We start from the raw sequence: 15,144 nt of genomic DNA, 5'->3' as shown, positions 1-15,144 counted from the left end.
TCAGGCTCAGGTTGGCCACCCCTGCTTTACTGAAAATAACTTCCCAATGATTCACCCATTTCTAATCCGAAGGATCCTCTTGAAGAGCAGCCATCGCTACCCTTGTGAGTTGATCTGGGGCACTTTGATGACAATACATCTCGATTCCTACATGTATACATCTCTGAAGGAATGCAAAGAGATGGGGCATTAAGCCCAGGTTTCACATGGGCCATACGAATAAGGGGGTTGTGTATAGGAATCTCAGGTTCTAAAGCAGGAGTGGGCAAACTACAGCCTGCAGGCTGGATCTAGCCTGTCAGCCGTTTTAATTTGGCCCTTGAACTTCTGCAGGGAGCAGGGTCTGTGGCTTGCCCCGCTCCAGCACTCCAGCCAGGGAGCAGGGTTGGGGGCCGCTCCGTGCGGCTCCCAGAAGCAGCTGCATGTCCCCCCTCCGGCTCCTACGTGTTGGGACAGCCAGGGGGCTCTGCTCCGCACATTGCCCCGGCAGCTCCCATTGGCCAGGAACCGCGGCCAATGGGAGCTGCAGGGGCGGTGCCTGTGGATGGGGCAGCACAAAGCAAAGCTACCTGGCCGTGCTGCTGCGTAGGAGCCAGAGGGGGGACATGCAGCTGCTTCCAGGAGCTGCTTGAGGTAAGTGCTGCCTGGAGCCTGCACCCTGAGCCACCCTCCCATGCCCCAACCTCTTGCCCCAGCACTGATCCCCCTCCGTCCTAGCTCAGAGCACCCTCCTACACCCCAACCCCAGAGCCTGCAGCCCCAGCCCTCCCACTCTCCATGTCCCAACCCCCTGCCCCTATCCCCCTCCCGCACTCCAAATCCCTCGGTCCCAGCCCGGAGCCCCCTCCCGCACGCCAAACCCCTCAGTCCCAGCCCCACCCCAGAGCCCTCACCCCGGCCCCCCCTGCCCCAGCCTGGAGCCCCTTCCCATACCCTAAACTCCTTATTTCTGGCCCCACCCCAGAGCCCACACCCCTATCTATAGCCCTCACCCCCTCCCGCACCCCAACCTCAATTTCGTGAGCGTTCCTGGCCAGCCATACAATTTCTATACCTAGATGTGGCCCTCGGGCCAAAAAGTTTCCCCAGCCCTGTTCTAAAGTGTCTGTGCCTTCATACCTAAACATTTCTCTGGCAAATAAAGTACAGCTCAGTATCTGGAAGCATGGAGTTGACTAGCGTTAAGACTAAAAATACTGAAGCAAGGGTTAACACTTAGTGTACAAATCAGCATGCCAATAAAAAAAAAAAAATCAAATATACTGCATCTATGGCTGCTTCTTTACAAGGAGTGTACTTTCAAGGTATTCAAATACTCAAACCTCTTGAGGTATTCATTAAGCATTTATGTTTAATATGGCTAATATGAATGAATGTCAACTATATAATGTGACAGTAACAAGAAATGCTAAGAATCATATTTATAATTATATTTTGTGATCACTGATATGTTGTGACTATTTTTCACTTGTCATTAAACATATATAAACATATGTATATTTATTGTAAGACTGATAGTATGAATACCTTAAATTGTGAGTTTCTGAATATCTGAAAGTACAGTCTTTAAATGAGTCAAGATGAAGATTTCAAGCTGAAATAAGCAAGTGCTTTTAAATCCTGATATTGTAGTCAGTTACCAGACAATCGTCAGTATTTTAAATAACTATGAAATAAAATAATTTGAATTTTAAACTATGTATCTCCGCTAATTTCTTAAGTAACTCAGGCAGGTTGTTCTATGCTTTCATGAGGAACACCATAAGATTCATGCTTATCTTTACATGATTACTATATCATGACACACAAAAGAGAAAAAGTAATAGGAAATATACCTTTAACGTTCCTTAGTACTTCTGGGCTCTGCTGAGCTAAACGACCTAGACTGTGTAGCTGGCTACAACGATGGGCAATACCCCAGCTTCTTTGCCACCTAAAGAAAAATTACTTGAGAATATCACTAAGTCTTTTAAAAGGATTTTTTTTTAAATGTAAGACAGTGCCCAAAGTGTGCTAAGACCTTTACAATAAAACAGTAATTCATAGCAACAAAAATCACAGTCACTGGAGAGGAATAAATAGCAAATAACCCAACTGGGAATGTGTATAAAGTGATCTGAGTCATACACTACTCAAATTTTATATATAAACCAATAATTAAGGTAATTAAAATGGAAAATGTATAATTTCTTTTGCAGTGAGTGCCATATTGAAGATGGTGCAGGTGAAATGGGGAAAAACAAACTGAAAAAAGCTAAAAACTATAACTTGGATATGCAAAAAGCAGCTATTTGTTTCTCTGGATACTTTCTTTGTATTTTTTTCTATGCACAGAAGGGAGTTCAGTACAAAAGTTTTATTCATAAAATCTTACTGATTTCTTAGAAGAGGACAAAAGGTTAGGATTGTGAAGTCTATTGCAGCCTAAGCCCTGTTCCTAAAAAGACTTACACATGTACTTTATGCAGTGAGTATATAGGCACCAACTTCATGCATGCTCCAGGGCTAGAGTACCCCTGGAAAAAAGTTAATGGGTGCTTAGCACCCTCCGACAGCCAGTGCCCACCTTCCTCCCCAGTGTCCCCAGTCCACTGGTGGCTCTGCCAATAAGCACCTCTTGCCCAATGTGATCAGCTGTTTCATGGGATGCAGGAGGTGCTGGAGGGGAGAAGCAGGGACAAGGCGCACTCAGAGAAGGGGTCGGAACTGGGTGGGACGAGGTGGGGTGGAGACAGGGCCAGAGCAGAAGACTGAGCGCCCCTGGGGCCTGGAGGAAGCTAGTGCCTATGAGTATGTCCATTGATTTCAAGTGGGTTACTCGCATGACATGAAGTTAAGTAGGTGTACTTACTAGTAATTAGCCCTTACTCACTCAGATATACAGGTGCTTTACAGCCAAGCAAGGAAAGATTCCTTTCCCCCTTGAATCCTGGAGAATTCAGCCCAGTATTTAAATCACATACTGGATGGGTTGATTTGGCTTGCTATTAGGGGAATTACTGTACTGGAATTGAAAGTTTTATATGCATGTACTACAAGTAAGTAGTAAAAACATCTCTAAAAAATATCCTGCATTATATTGTGGAGAAAGTAGTGTCTTTGCTTTTTTATTTTTTTTTATTTTTTTTTTTTGAATGTCCAGCCAGAGTAAGTTATCCTTTCATAAGAATGGCCATACTGGGTCAGACCAAAGGTCTATCTAGCCCAGTATCCTGTCTTCTGACAATGGCCAATGCCAGGTGTCCCAGAGGGAATGAACAGAACAGGTAATCATCAAGTGATCCATTCTCTGTCGCCCATTCCCAGCTTCTGGCAAACAGAGGCTAGGGATACCATCCCTGACCATCCTGGCTAATAGCCATTGATGGATCTATCCTCCATTCATTTTTCTACTTTTTTGAAACCTGTTATAGTCTTGGCCTTCACAACATCCTCTGGGAAGGAGTTCCACAGGTTGACTGTGCGTTGTGTGAAAAAAAATTCTTCTTTTGTTTGTTTAAAACCTGCTGCCTATTAATTTCATCTGGTGGCCCCTAGTTCTTATAAGAAGGAGTAAATAACACTTCCTTATTCACTTTCTCCATACCAGTCATGATTTTTATAGACCTCTATCATATTCCCCCTTAGTTGTCTCTTTTCCAAGCTGAAAAAGTCCCATTCTTATTAATCTCTCCTCACACGGCAGCCGTTCCATACCCCTAATAATTTTTGTTACCCTTTTCATAGCTGGATTCATACAGATGTTTATGATTTACAATATTAATTGACATTAGGATAACTTTTGTTGCTATCAAAATGTGCCTATATTACAACCACAAAAATACATGAACTTTAATTCACCTTCTGTTCAGGTATTATAGCATGTGTATATTAAAAAAAAAAAATCATTCACTATTTTGAGATCCCCTCAACACTGACACAGAACAAGCAAGTTAAGGATAATGTTTCAGATAGTGATTAAACTCTGAGGTTTCTTGGTCACTATACCCTCAACATTATGTTAACACAGTTTACAATTATGGGCCAGATCTTCAGCTTGCCCAGGTCCCTTTTCAGTGTATTTAAAACTGCCTCAAACATAAAACTGACTTACCACAGAATGGGAGAACCCTCAGTAGGCATAAAGCCAGCGTAGCAATTCAGTATCAGGGGCGCAGAGGGATGGTACCATGCAAGGGCCCTTTTGGGACAACTACAGCAGGCATAACTCAGATCAGCCTAAGAGCTACTCCATGTTACACTTTCAGGCTGCTTTGACCCTCAATAGTTCCAGGATTGGGGACACAAAAAAGGTGGCTTAGAGCCTGTACCCTCTGCTAAAATGTCCCAAGCATAAGCTTGAAATGGCTGAGGATCAAGCCATTTATTTACTTTTAAAACCTCCAACCATGTTAGTATTGATCTGTAAGAGTTAGAAGTAGCAGTTTCCCATTAAGATACAATTACTTCTCAGTTAGAAAAATTTATGAACAGGAAGCTGCATTTTTTTTTGTAAATTTTTTCATTAAAATGTTAACTTTCCATAAAATCTAACAATATAGTATTACAGTATTTTGAAAGGTTTCAGAGTAGCAGCAGTAGTGTTAGTCTGTATTCGCAAAAAGAAAAGGAGTACTTGTGGCACCTTAGTGACTAACAAATTTATTAGAGCATAAGCTTTCGTGAACTACAGCTTGCTTCATCGGATGCATTTGGTGGAAAAAATGGTGGTTTTTTTCCACCAAATGCATCCGATGAAGTGAGCTGTAGCTCACGAAAGCTTATGTTCTAATAAATTTGTTAGTCTCTAAGGTGCCACAAGTACTCCTTTTCTTTTTTAGTATTTTGATAACTGACTATGAAAGAAAAATTAAAAACCACAAACAAGCAAATTTAATTCAATGTTTAGAAAGATTCTATCAACTTGTTTTGATTTGGTTTTACTATGCAGTGAGGACTTCATAGAAGAGCTAGTCTTAGGAAATAACCTTGGATCGAGCGATCATGAACTAATCGAGTTTACATTAAATGGAAGGATAATCAAAATCAGCTCGTCAACTATGACCTTTTATTTCAAAAGTGCAGACTTTGGGAAATTAAGGGAATTAGTTAAAGAAGTCAACTGAAAAGCTCAAGAACTTAAATGCGGAGGAGGCTTGGAATTTTTTCAAAATCAACTTCTAGCAGGGCATTTTGAGTCACGAGTTGACTCAGCACCCCGTCACTCAAATCCTCACCAGTATACATTAATTGGGACTGGACTGAAAGACAGGTAGTTGGCAGAGCATGCCAATTAACTGAGTAAAGATATAGCTAAGAGCTAATTGGATGGAAGAAACCCCTGCAGCTGGGACTATAAGTAGATAGGGAGGAAGTGCTAGGGAGGAGAGTAGGTAGTCGGAAGGAAGGCAGTAGTAGACAGGACTGGCTGCTACTAATACTCCACCCTTTCCCCAGAAGCAAGTTGAGGAATCTAGCTACTGACGGTAAGCAGTATGTAAATAACGCTCCAAGCTGTGGCCTTCTGAAGGAATATAAAGCATAGTGCTGTTTAAGACAACTTGGAGTTATTGTGGTTAGTCACTGAGGCTGGAAATGACTGTCAGGGGACCACTCTATGACACAATTATACAAAAATTACCTGAAATTTGCATCCCAAGCAAAGGAAAAAAGCTTGTAGGGAAAGGCTCCACACCAGCTGGATGAATAGCCACCTCAAAAGGATTATTAAAGAGTAAGATGAGAGTTTGTAAGGAATGGAAAATAGGGTTGATCAAAAAAGAAAGCTACATCTGGAGGTTATAAAAATGTAAGAATAGTTAGAATTGTTAAAAATCAAGATGAATTAATTCTTGCAAAGGAAATTAAAATCTTTTTAGTTTACATAAAAATAGAATAAGGGTGAAGTTAGGCTGTTATGCAGTGAGGATGAGAAGGAAATTAAAGATAATCTAGATATGACTCAAACTAAATGAATTCATTGCCGGGTTTCAATAAGGATGATCATATGGAACACGTGCATGAAGGCAGTATAGTTGATGAAAGAGAGTGTGTAGAAATGGAAATTAATACATCTGAGGTGGAAGAAAAACAGATCTTAACATGCTTGGATCAGGGGCCTGGATAATTTCAATTCCAAAATATGAAAGAACTGGAACATGAGATTGCTAGTCCAGTAGCAAGGATTTTTAATAAAGTCAGGGCTAATCTCACGTGACTGGAGAATAGCTAAAGTCAGACCTATATTTAAGGTAAAAGAAGTGATTCAGGCAGTCAGAACAACAGGTCAGTAACTAGTATGTAAGGCTTTAGAACAAATTGTGAAGGAAAGAGCAAGTTCATGGGAGATAAAATGCTAAAGGGATGTAATGCAACATGGATTTACCAAAAGTAGATCACATCAAACTAACGTGATCTTCTTTCAGAAAATCTCTTATTTTAGATGAGAGAAATGGAGTAGATCTTATATACCTGGACTTCAGTAAAGTATTTAATATGGTACCACATGAAAAATTATTAGTTAAATTAGGGAAGATGGAGATCAGTACAAGATCTGTAAGATGGATAAGGAGCTTGCTAAACGGGAGAAGGCCATGGGTTGTGCTGAAAGGTGAACTATTGGACTGGAGGGAGGTTTCTAGTGGAGTTCCTCAAGGATTGGTCTTGGAAACAATCTTTTTCAATATTTTTATTTATGATCGTGGCACAAAAAGTATGTGAGTGCTAATGAAATCTGCTGATGATACTAAATTGGGAGGCATCGTCAATATAGAGGAAGACTGGAACATTTTACAGGAAGATCTGGATTACCTTGAGGACTGGAGTGACAGAAATGGGATGAAATTCAGTAAGACAAAGCAAATAAGAATTTTTGCTACAAGCTAGCAGCTCGTCAGTTGGAAGCAACAGAGGAGAAGAGAGACCTGGGTGTGTGGGTTGGATCACAGGATGACTATGAGCCACCAGTACGATGTGGCTGTGAAAAAGTTAAATGAGATCCAAGAATGTATCAGGCAAGGCATTTCCAGTAGAGATAGAGACATATTAATGCCATGTACAAGGCACTGATAAGACCTCATATGGAATATTGTGTACAATTTTGGTCACCCATGATCAAGAAAAATGAATTCAAACCAGAAAAGGTGCAGAGAAGAGTTAATAGGGTGATCAGGGGAATAGAGGGCCTAATCTTATGAGAGAAGGCTGGAAGAGCTTGACTTGTTAACTCTAGCAAAAAGAAGGCTGCTCTCTAAAAATATATTAAGGCAGTAAATTACCAGGGAGGCCAAAGAGCTATTTAAGCTAAGGAGCAGTGTTGGCACAATAACAAATGGATATAAACTGGCCATGAACAAATTCAGGCTGGAAATTAGAAGGAAGTTCCTAACCATGAGATGGGCGAGGTTGTGGAAAAGCCTCCTAGTGGGAGTTGCGGAAGCAAACAACTTAGTTAGTTTCAAGAAGGAGTTGTACAAATGTATGAGTGAGATTGTATGATGGGGTTGGTTGTGACAGTAAGGTGCAGCTCAGTCCAGTTTGTCTGATGTTCCTAAAAGCTCATGCTTCAGGTTTTTAGCCAGCCACCTGCAGGGGTCAGGAAGGGATATTTCCCCAACCCTCTACTTCCCCCCAGTGGATTCTGGATTTTCTTAATATCACTCCTGTGAAGCATCAGGGACAGCCATGGCTGGAGAGGGCCATTTGACCAGGACTCTGAGGTGGCACCAAGCACTCTCTCTGTCTCTCTCAAATGCCTGACTAGCTGGTTCTCGCTCCTATGCTTAGGGTCTAACTGATCGCCATATGTGGGGTTGAGAAGCACCTTGGGGGTTTTTCACCTTCCCCTGCAATGTGTGGGTGAGAGTCACTTGCAAGGATTATCTGGGTATTTCTCATTCATTTCACTATCATAGGTGCACCTTGGTCCCTCCTATTTTCTGCCTGTGGCACATAACAGTCTAGTCTTCTGTGGGCTGAAATACTTGAGTTTAATTTCAGTTGCTGGGTTACTGTGTGGCTGTTGGGTAGTGGTGGCTTGTGATATATAGAAGGTCAGACTAGGTGATCTGGTGGGCCCTTCTAGCTTTAAACTCTATGTTACTGGACTAAACAAACCTAAAAGCTATTTAACTCAAAACTTTCACAATATACCCTGAAGAGATGCATTTTTGTTCTCAAATATTAACGACCTGTATTTTCTAAGAAATATTCTGGAGTAAAGAAACCCAAGTACAGAACCCTGCCTGGTTTTTAAAGCTATTACAATATTCCCTCTGTGGATTCTTTGTTTCTGATATTTTGGACAACAATACCTTTACTAAGTATTCACAGGTTGTCAATAAGTACTATATCTAGCATCAGTAGAAAAGTTAAGTTGTTTAAACTAAGTTAGTTATACAAGAAAGCTCAAGCCCTAATTCAGTAAAGCAATTTTATTCAGCAAAGTACATAAACACATGATTAGGTCCTATTGACTACAATAGGACTGAAGCACATGCTTAAGTGTTTCCCTGAATTGGTGACCAGTCTACTAGGTAGTACAATCTCCTGATTTATAAATGCAAATTTTTAGTCCCATACAAGTTTGATGAAAACAATCTTATTCAGTGGAGTTCTGCCTTTATGACTACATATAAAATAGACATTTTGCTGGAATGTTTTTTTTTAAAGCTTAATTGCATTACTTTTAGTCTGTGGCCTTACAAAATTGTAAATTATGCTTGTTTTGTCCCTTTTAAATTAGATCTTCTGTACTTCATTACCTGATATCTGAGAGCTGTAGCTGATGAGTGAGTTCATCTTTTAAACGGTTTAGTTCTTCCCTAAGTGGTAAGCTGTTTCTCAGCTTCTTTACTGCACTTTTTTCACTATTATCTAACCAGGAGCTGTAAAAAAGAAAATATATGGCTATTCAAGACCATATTTCTCAGGCACATTGTATTGCTATTTAAAAACATTAATGTCTACTTCAAGAATTATGTCAAGTTACCAGATCAGGTAATGTTTTAAAAGAATGTTTTTTTGAAAAGAGTAAATCTGTTTTTAGGGTAACATTTCTATTATAGTATAACCAACAGACAACTGTAGATCAGTCACTGAATCATGTTCCCACGGGTCTAGAACACTTTGAAAGCAGCATCTTAAGAGATTTAATGGATAAAACATTTTGAAATGATCTAGTTTATCATCATCATGTTCCCATTATGCCTCTGGTGTTTAGGGCAGTGACAAAGCTCCTCCACTCCTGTCTGTTTCTGGCAAGTCTTTCAATGGCTCCCCAGCTGTGCCCCAGTTTTTTTCAACTCAGCTTCCACAGCTCTTCTCCATGTTTTTGGGTGGCCTCATTTTCACTTGCCTTCAGGTGTCCATTTTAATGCTATTCTGGTGATGGAATCAGTTTCCATCCGAAGCACATGGCCAATCCACCTCCAGTGCCTCCTCATAATGATGGTGCTCTTATCTTCTTGGCTGAACTGTGTGAATAGGTCTTGGTTTGAGATTGTACGGAGGCGACTCATAGGAGGTTCATGAAAGATCACGTGCCCTCCCAGCAGCAAGTCTGGGCGGGGAGAAGGGGCAGGGCCAGAGCCGGTAGTCACATTGCCTGGGATGCTACCAGTGCAGCACAGTGTCTCGGCTGACGGGGAGAGCACCTGGCTGTGGCAGCAGTACGCTGCCCTCCACCAAGGCTCAGCTTCTGGCATGCTCAGAGTTGGCTCCTGTCCCAGAAGCTGAGCCTGGGCATTGAGCAGGCTGCTGCCGCTGCCACTCCCTCCCCTGGCTCAACTTCTGGGGACAGGAGCTGACTGAGCATGCTGGGTGGGGCGGGGGCACCGACTTGCTCAGCTGCTATCCTGGAAGCTAAGCCTGGGCAGGAGGCAGCCTGCTGCTGCCACAGCCAGGCATTCTCTCAGGCAGCAGCTGCACTAGGCGGTAGCCAAGAGTGGCTCTGCCCCGCTCCCTGCCTGGCTCTAGCTGCCAGGAAGAGCAACCAAATGTGCCGGAGGAGGAGTCAACACAGCGAGAGGACAGAAACCCCCTCACAGGTAATGTGGGATAGGGAGAGCATGGGGGCCCTGGGCTAGGGTGGAAACACATGGGGAGGTCACATATCCTCCCCTATAGCTGGTGCCCCCGCTCCCTCAATAGTGGGGGGGGCACCAGTCATCATAAGGATTTTTCTGAAGCAGGTTGTATGGAATGAAGACAGTTTGGACATGACATACTTTCTCATTCCCCAACATTCTACATTATAAAGTAGTATTGAAAGTACACAGCTCAGATAAATCTTGAGTTTAGTTTTGGTGTTGTATTTTGATGATTTCCAGAGACTGTATTTGAGCTCCTAAAGGTGTTCCTAGCTTTACTGATTCTGTTCTGGATGTCGTGGCTTGTTCCACTGTTCTGGCTGATGGTACTGCCTAAGCATGTAAAATGTTCCTACATTGGTGAGAGCATGACCCTCTATCTGTACTGGTGATGGTGATCCAATATTAAAGGTCATGATATGTCTTACTGAGGTTGATTTTCAATTTGCTGGATGAATGTGTTGAGTCGAGTTGTTTTTTCTTGTATACCGTGTTGGGTATGTGATAGGACGCTGAGATCATCTGTGAAGTCCAGGCCTTCAAGGGATGAGAAGGGTGTTAATGCCTCAATAGGTCTTCTCTTGTACGCCGCATTACCCAGTCGATGAAAATATGGATGAGGACTGCAGACATGATGCACCCCGATGTACTCCTATTCTGACTTCAAAACTGAGCTCACTGTGATCAACACTACATGTAAAGTTGGAAAAGAAGCTTTTGATGATGTTGATTATACAGAGAGGGATTCTATATGCCCGCAGAATGCGCCGTAGGCTGGTCCTGTGAATGCTATCAAAAGCCTTTTCAAAGTCTATGAAGTTTATCTAGAGTTGCCATAGCCATTCTAAGTATTGTTCTATTATGTTTCGTAGAGCGAAGATCTGGTCTGCGCATCCAGGCTCTTTTCGAAAACTGGCTTGCTTTTTTCTAAGAACGCCATCAACTGCCTCTAATATACACTGGACTATGATCTTACACAATACCTTTGCTTGGAACAGATAAAAGTGTGATATCACGCCAGTTATTACAATCACACAGTTCCTTTCTTTGGTATCTTCACTATAACCCCCATTGGTCCACTTATCTGGCACTTTTTCCCTTTCCCAGACAGATGTAAATAGATGGGCCACTATAGATGCTGATAACTCAGGTTTTACCTTGAACAATTTGCAAGTTATCCTTGCCAGGAGATTTCCCATTTGTTAAGGATTTGATGACTTGAATGATCTCTTTCGGAGCTGGGGTGTCTGTGTTGATATCAAGATAATCATCTTCTCCCTCCTGAATGTTTGCTTCCTCTATAGGTGGCTCCCTGTTCAGCAATTCTTTGAAATGTTCTGTCCAAAGCATTTCTTGTTCTTTTTCTGTTGTCAGTAAGTGGCCTCGTTTGTCCCTGATGAGAATGTTTGTTGGTGTCTCCTGTTTGCCACTGATAAGCCATGTTATTTGATAGACAGTTCCTTGCTCAACACGAGCAGTTGCATCCTCTGCTTGTGTTGTCAGATTATCAATATAATGTCGTTTGTCCGCTCTCACAAGGCGTTTGACCTCCTGGTGTGCCTTGCTCTACTCGTGGTATTTGTCCTTTAGCTTCTTGGATTTTGTGTCTAAAACTTTTTTTCTTCAGGGCTCGTCTGATTTATATGATGTTCCATGTGCTGGGTGTAATCCATTCCTTTCTTCTCTTCTGCCGGTAGCCTAGACAGGCTACACTGCTCTGTTTATAGATTGTCCCACTTCTTGTTGATCTCCTCATTTGCATTCCCCTCCTCTTCATCAAGGGCTGCAAGTGCCTGAAACCTATTCTTTAACTGCAGAACGAAAGCTTTATTTCAGGGGATTTTAGATTGTCAATATCATAACGTCTATGTCTCTTGTTTGGTGGACTCACACTTCTCAGTTTTAGTTTGATGGAGGCTGTCACAAGGTGGTGGTTGTGGCCAACGTCTGCTCCCCTTCTCACTTTCACATCTGTTAGCAAGTGTCGTCATTTGCCATTGATCATTGTATGGTCAATCTGGTTCTTATTTCTGCCATTTGGAGAACCTCATGTCAGCTTGCGAATTTCACAATGTTGAAAATAGGGTTCCACTGATGCCTAGATCATTCATATTGCAGAAATCAACAAGCCTCTCCATTTTCATTCATGGTGCCACACTCATGTCTTCCCATTGCTCTGTCATTGTTTGTGTTGTCCTTACTGACCTTGGCATTCACGTCTCCCATGATGATAGTTAGGTTGTGGTGTGGTACTCTCTCTAACTATGTCTATAGTGCAAGGTAGAATTTGTCCTTTGATTCTTCATCACTGTCATTTGTTGGAGCATAGCACTGGATCGGGGTGATTATTGTGTTTCCCTTTCAGTCGGGCTCTCATAAGACCGCTGCTGATTGACTTCCACTCAAGCAGGGACCGCTCCACTCCCTTCTCCAAAAAGACGACAACAACCTCAGAATGTTGTCCATCATCCCTGCCAGAATACAGCAAAGTTTCTCCCAAGACTGTTAATCTTTTGTCTGGCCCCTCCCCTACAGACCAGTCCTGCATGGTTGAACCTGCCAGGAGCAAAAAGTCCTTGCTGAGCCAGACTCTGGGGATTGTTACAGCGTGCAAGCTGTCTTGCTATGACAGGGCACGGACACCAGAGGGCAATTAGCTGATACAGAAATATTAAATTTGACCACTCTTGTGGCAATGAAATGTGTTCAAGCTCTTTCCCAAGTCTTTGTACCAACTATGGCATGACAAAACAATAGTCTGAAAGTTTAGTGCCACAGAAGCTCCATCTGTGTATGTTATCCCAGCTCTCAAGGCACCCAGAGAATGCATCAATTTATTGAGTTACTTAAAAACTACAGCTACACCTCACTGGCAAAGTCAGCTACAAGTTGAAAGTCTTTTCAGCCCTATTGGTACCGAATGAGTTTAAGCACTATGGGAGTATTATCAAGCCTCATTTAACCACAGAAGTCAGCTTCAAGAACCACATGCTGAGGACATGCTCATTGCACTACAGCAATATTGATACTGTACATCTAGCTGACTGCTCTGAAAGGATGGAAGTAGAATGATGAGATCTATCCCATCAGACCTACACCACCATAGAAAATGCCAACCCCAGTCTTGATGTGAAGTAGGACCAGCCTTAGGGAAAATAGCGCCCTGGGTGAACTTGTATTTTGGTGCCTCTGGCCCCCACTGCCTCCCTGGACTCCCCACCCACCCCCATTGTCCTGGCCCTCACTGCCTCCCTGGGCTCTCCACAATGGGTCAGCAGCCTAAGGGGAGGTACAGTGACAGGAAGGCACCAGAGAGCTTTGGTGGCAGGGAAGGATGGTGACCAGAGAGCCCCAGAAAGGGGAGAAGGAACCAGAGGAGTACAGATAGTTTGCTTATGTGGGAAGGCAGGGAAGGGGTAGTGACAGGTAGTGAGGGGTAGGAGGCTCCAAAAGGGCAGATCTCTCCCCACACCCCAATACTGAGCAACCCCAATATTCAACTGCCCCTTCCCAGTCCCATAGAAGGGGGGTTATTGGGGAGCAGGGAAGGTTAAAATGTACTCCTGCACACTGGAGATAGCTAGGATGAGTGGTGATGGTGGAATGGTCGCTCCCGAAATATCTCCAACCCCCTGCAGTGACAATTCCCTTTAGGATGAGCAAGAGAAAGGTGGAGCCCCTGAGAGCTGGGGAACTGGGTGGTCAGTGTGTGGAATGGGTGGGGGGGAACCTCAAAGACCTGGGGGATACCCTGAGAACTGGGGAGAATGGGGAGGCCCTGAGAACTGGGAGGCTGGCACCTGGGGGGCTGAGAGAGGGGCTTCCTGGGAGCTGGGGGTATAGGGAGGGTCCCCCTGGGACCTGGAAGCCCTGGGAGGCCCTCTGAGAGCTGGGACATGGGGTCAGGAAAACCCCTCCCCCATACTCCCTCTTGCAGTTTCAGCTCCCTTCCTCTTCCAAATCAGAAGAGGCCAGAAATTTCTAGTTCTCACTGGCCAGCTGAAATGCCACACTCATCTTCTATTGGGAAGCACTGCTTTCATTCAGGCCACCCATGGAAGGAGGAATGGCCCAGGCTGGGACAGTCCCAGAGGGTGAGGGGAAGAGCTCATTGGCTTGCAGAGTGCAGAGGTGGGACTGGGAGGTGGGCTGGGGAACCAGGTGTGGTGGCAAGCAGGGGGCATCTGCTCCGGACCAAGCAGGTGGGCGCTCCTATCATGCCAGGCTGCACCCCACAGGCAGCGAGGGAGAGCCTGAGACCCTTGCTTCTTCACCATGGTACCCTCCTGACTACAGCACCTTGGGTGGTTGCCCAGGTTGCCAACCCCTAATGCCTGCCCTGATGTGAAGCATGAGGTATCAATTCTGACTCATTTGAGGCCAAATTCTCTCCAGTCTTATCAGAAGCACTGGAATTTATAAGGAGGAGCTCCCACTGGGACCTAATGGCTCACACTGACATCTGTGATCATCTCACAGCCTAGTCAATCGTGATCCTCACTGAAGCAGGACACAGCAATCATGCCTACTTGTGAGGGATATAGTAGGACCACATCCACCTTTTTTAAAGTTGCAGGGGGCCTCTCTCAATCCGAAAGAGAAAGGGAAGCAGACAGAAAACACAACACATGATCCAGAAAATGTGCTGAGAAACATGCCACTGGTGCTTCAAAGATAAAGCACAGCAGTGATGTGCACTCTTTTCACACTCGGAGGAGCAAGACCTTAAGGGCACTGAAGATGCCCTTGCATTAAGGTCAGTCTATGAAGCTCAGTGATGTTCCAATGGGAATGAGACATAAGTGACTGAAGCTGCTGAATGCCTCTGATGTACCTATAAGTGAGAACTTGAGCTCCGCAAAAGCTGTGCACCAACTGCCACACAAGTTGCTTTGAAATCTCTGGTATTAGAGATGCACTCTATTACCTCTAGCTGTTCTGAGGGGTGTGAAAGGTAGAAATCTGAAGACTGGTGTGGTTTACACGAGCAGCTCTAAAACAACTCTGTCAGATGTCAGTGCCTCTGAAGACTAACACAAAAAGTTGTGGTGTGTTTTGTTTTGAAATTTAAGGAAAC

At 43.7% G+C, this 15,144-nt stretch overlaps 1 protein-coding gene across 4 annotated transcripts in view; it reads right to left on the bottom strand.

Moving 5' to 3' along the window:
* The window catches only part of TCAIM (T cell activation inhibitor, mitochondrial), a 53,006-nt gene that overhangs the window by 20,040 nt on the left and 17,822 nt on the right, over positions 1–15,144 (bottom strand). For all 4 annotated transcript variants that reach the window (XM_043508982.1, XM_038390619.2, XM_043508983.1 and 1 more), the window contains 2 exons: positions 8,742–8,864; positions 1,836–1,933 (listed from right to left, as the gene is read on the bottom strand). In XM_043508982.1, the coding sequence (XP_043364917.1) occupies positions 1,836–1,933; positions 8,742–8,864 (221 nt within the window). The remainder of the gene's footprint in view (positions 1–1,835; positions 1,934–8,741; positions 8,865–15,144) is intronic.

The sequence above is a fragment of the Dermochelys coriacea genome, chromosome 2 (assembly GCF_009764565.3).
Source record: "Dermochelys coriacea isolate rDerCor1 chromosome 2, rDerCor1.pri.v4, whole genome shotgun sequence".
In the NCBI taxonomy this organism is placed as follows: Eukaryota; Metazoa; Chordata; order Testudines; family Dermochelyidae; genus Dermochelys; species Dermochelys coriacea.
This window is presented reverse-complemented; position numbering and strand designations above follow the sequence as displayed.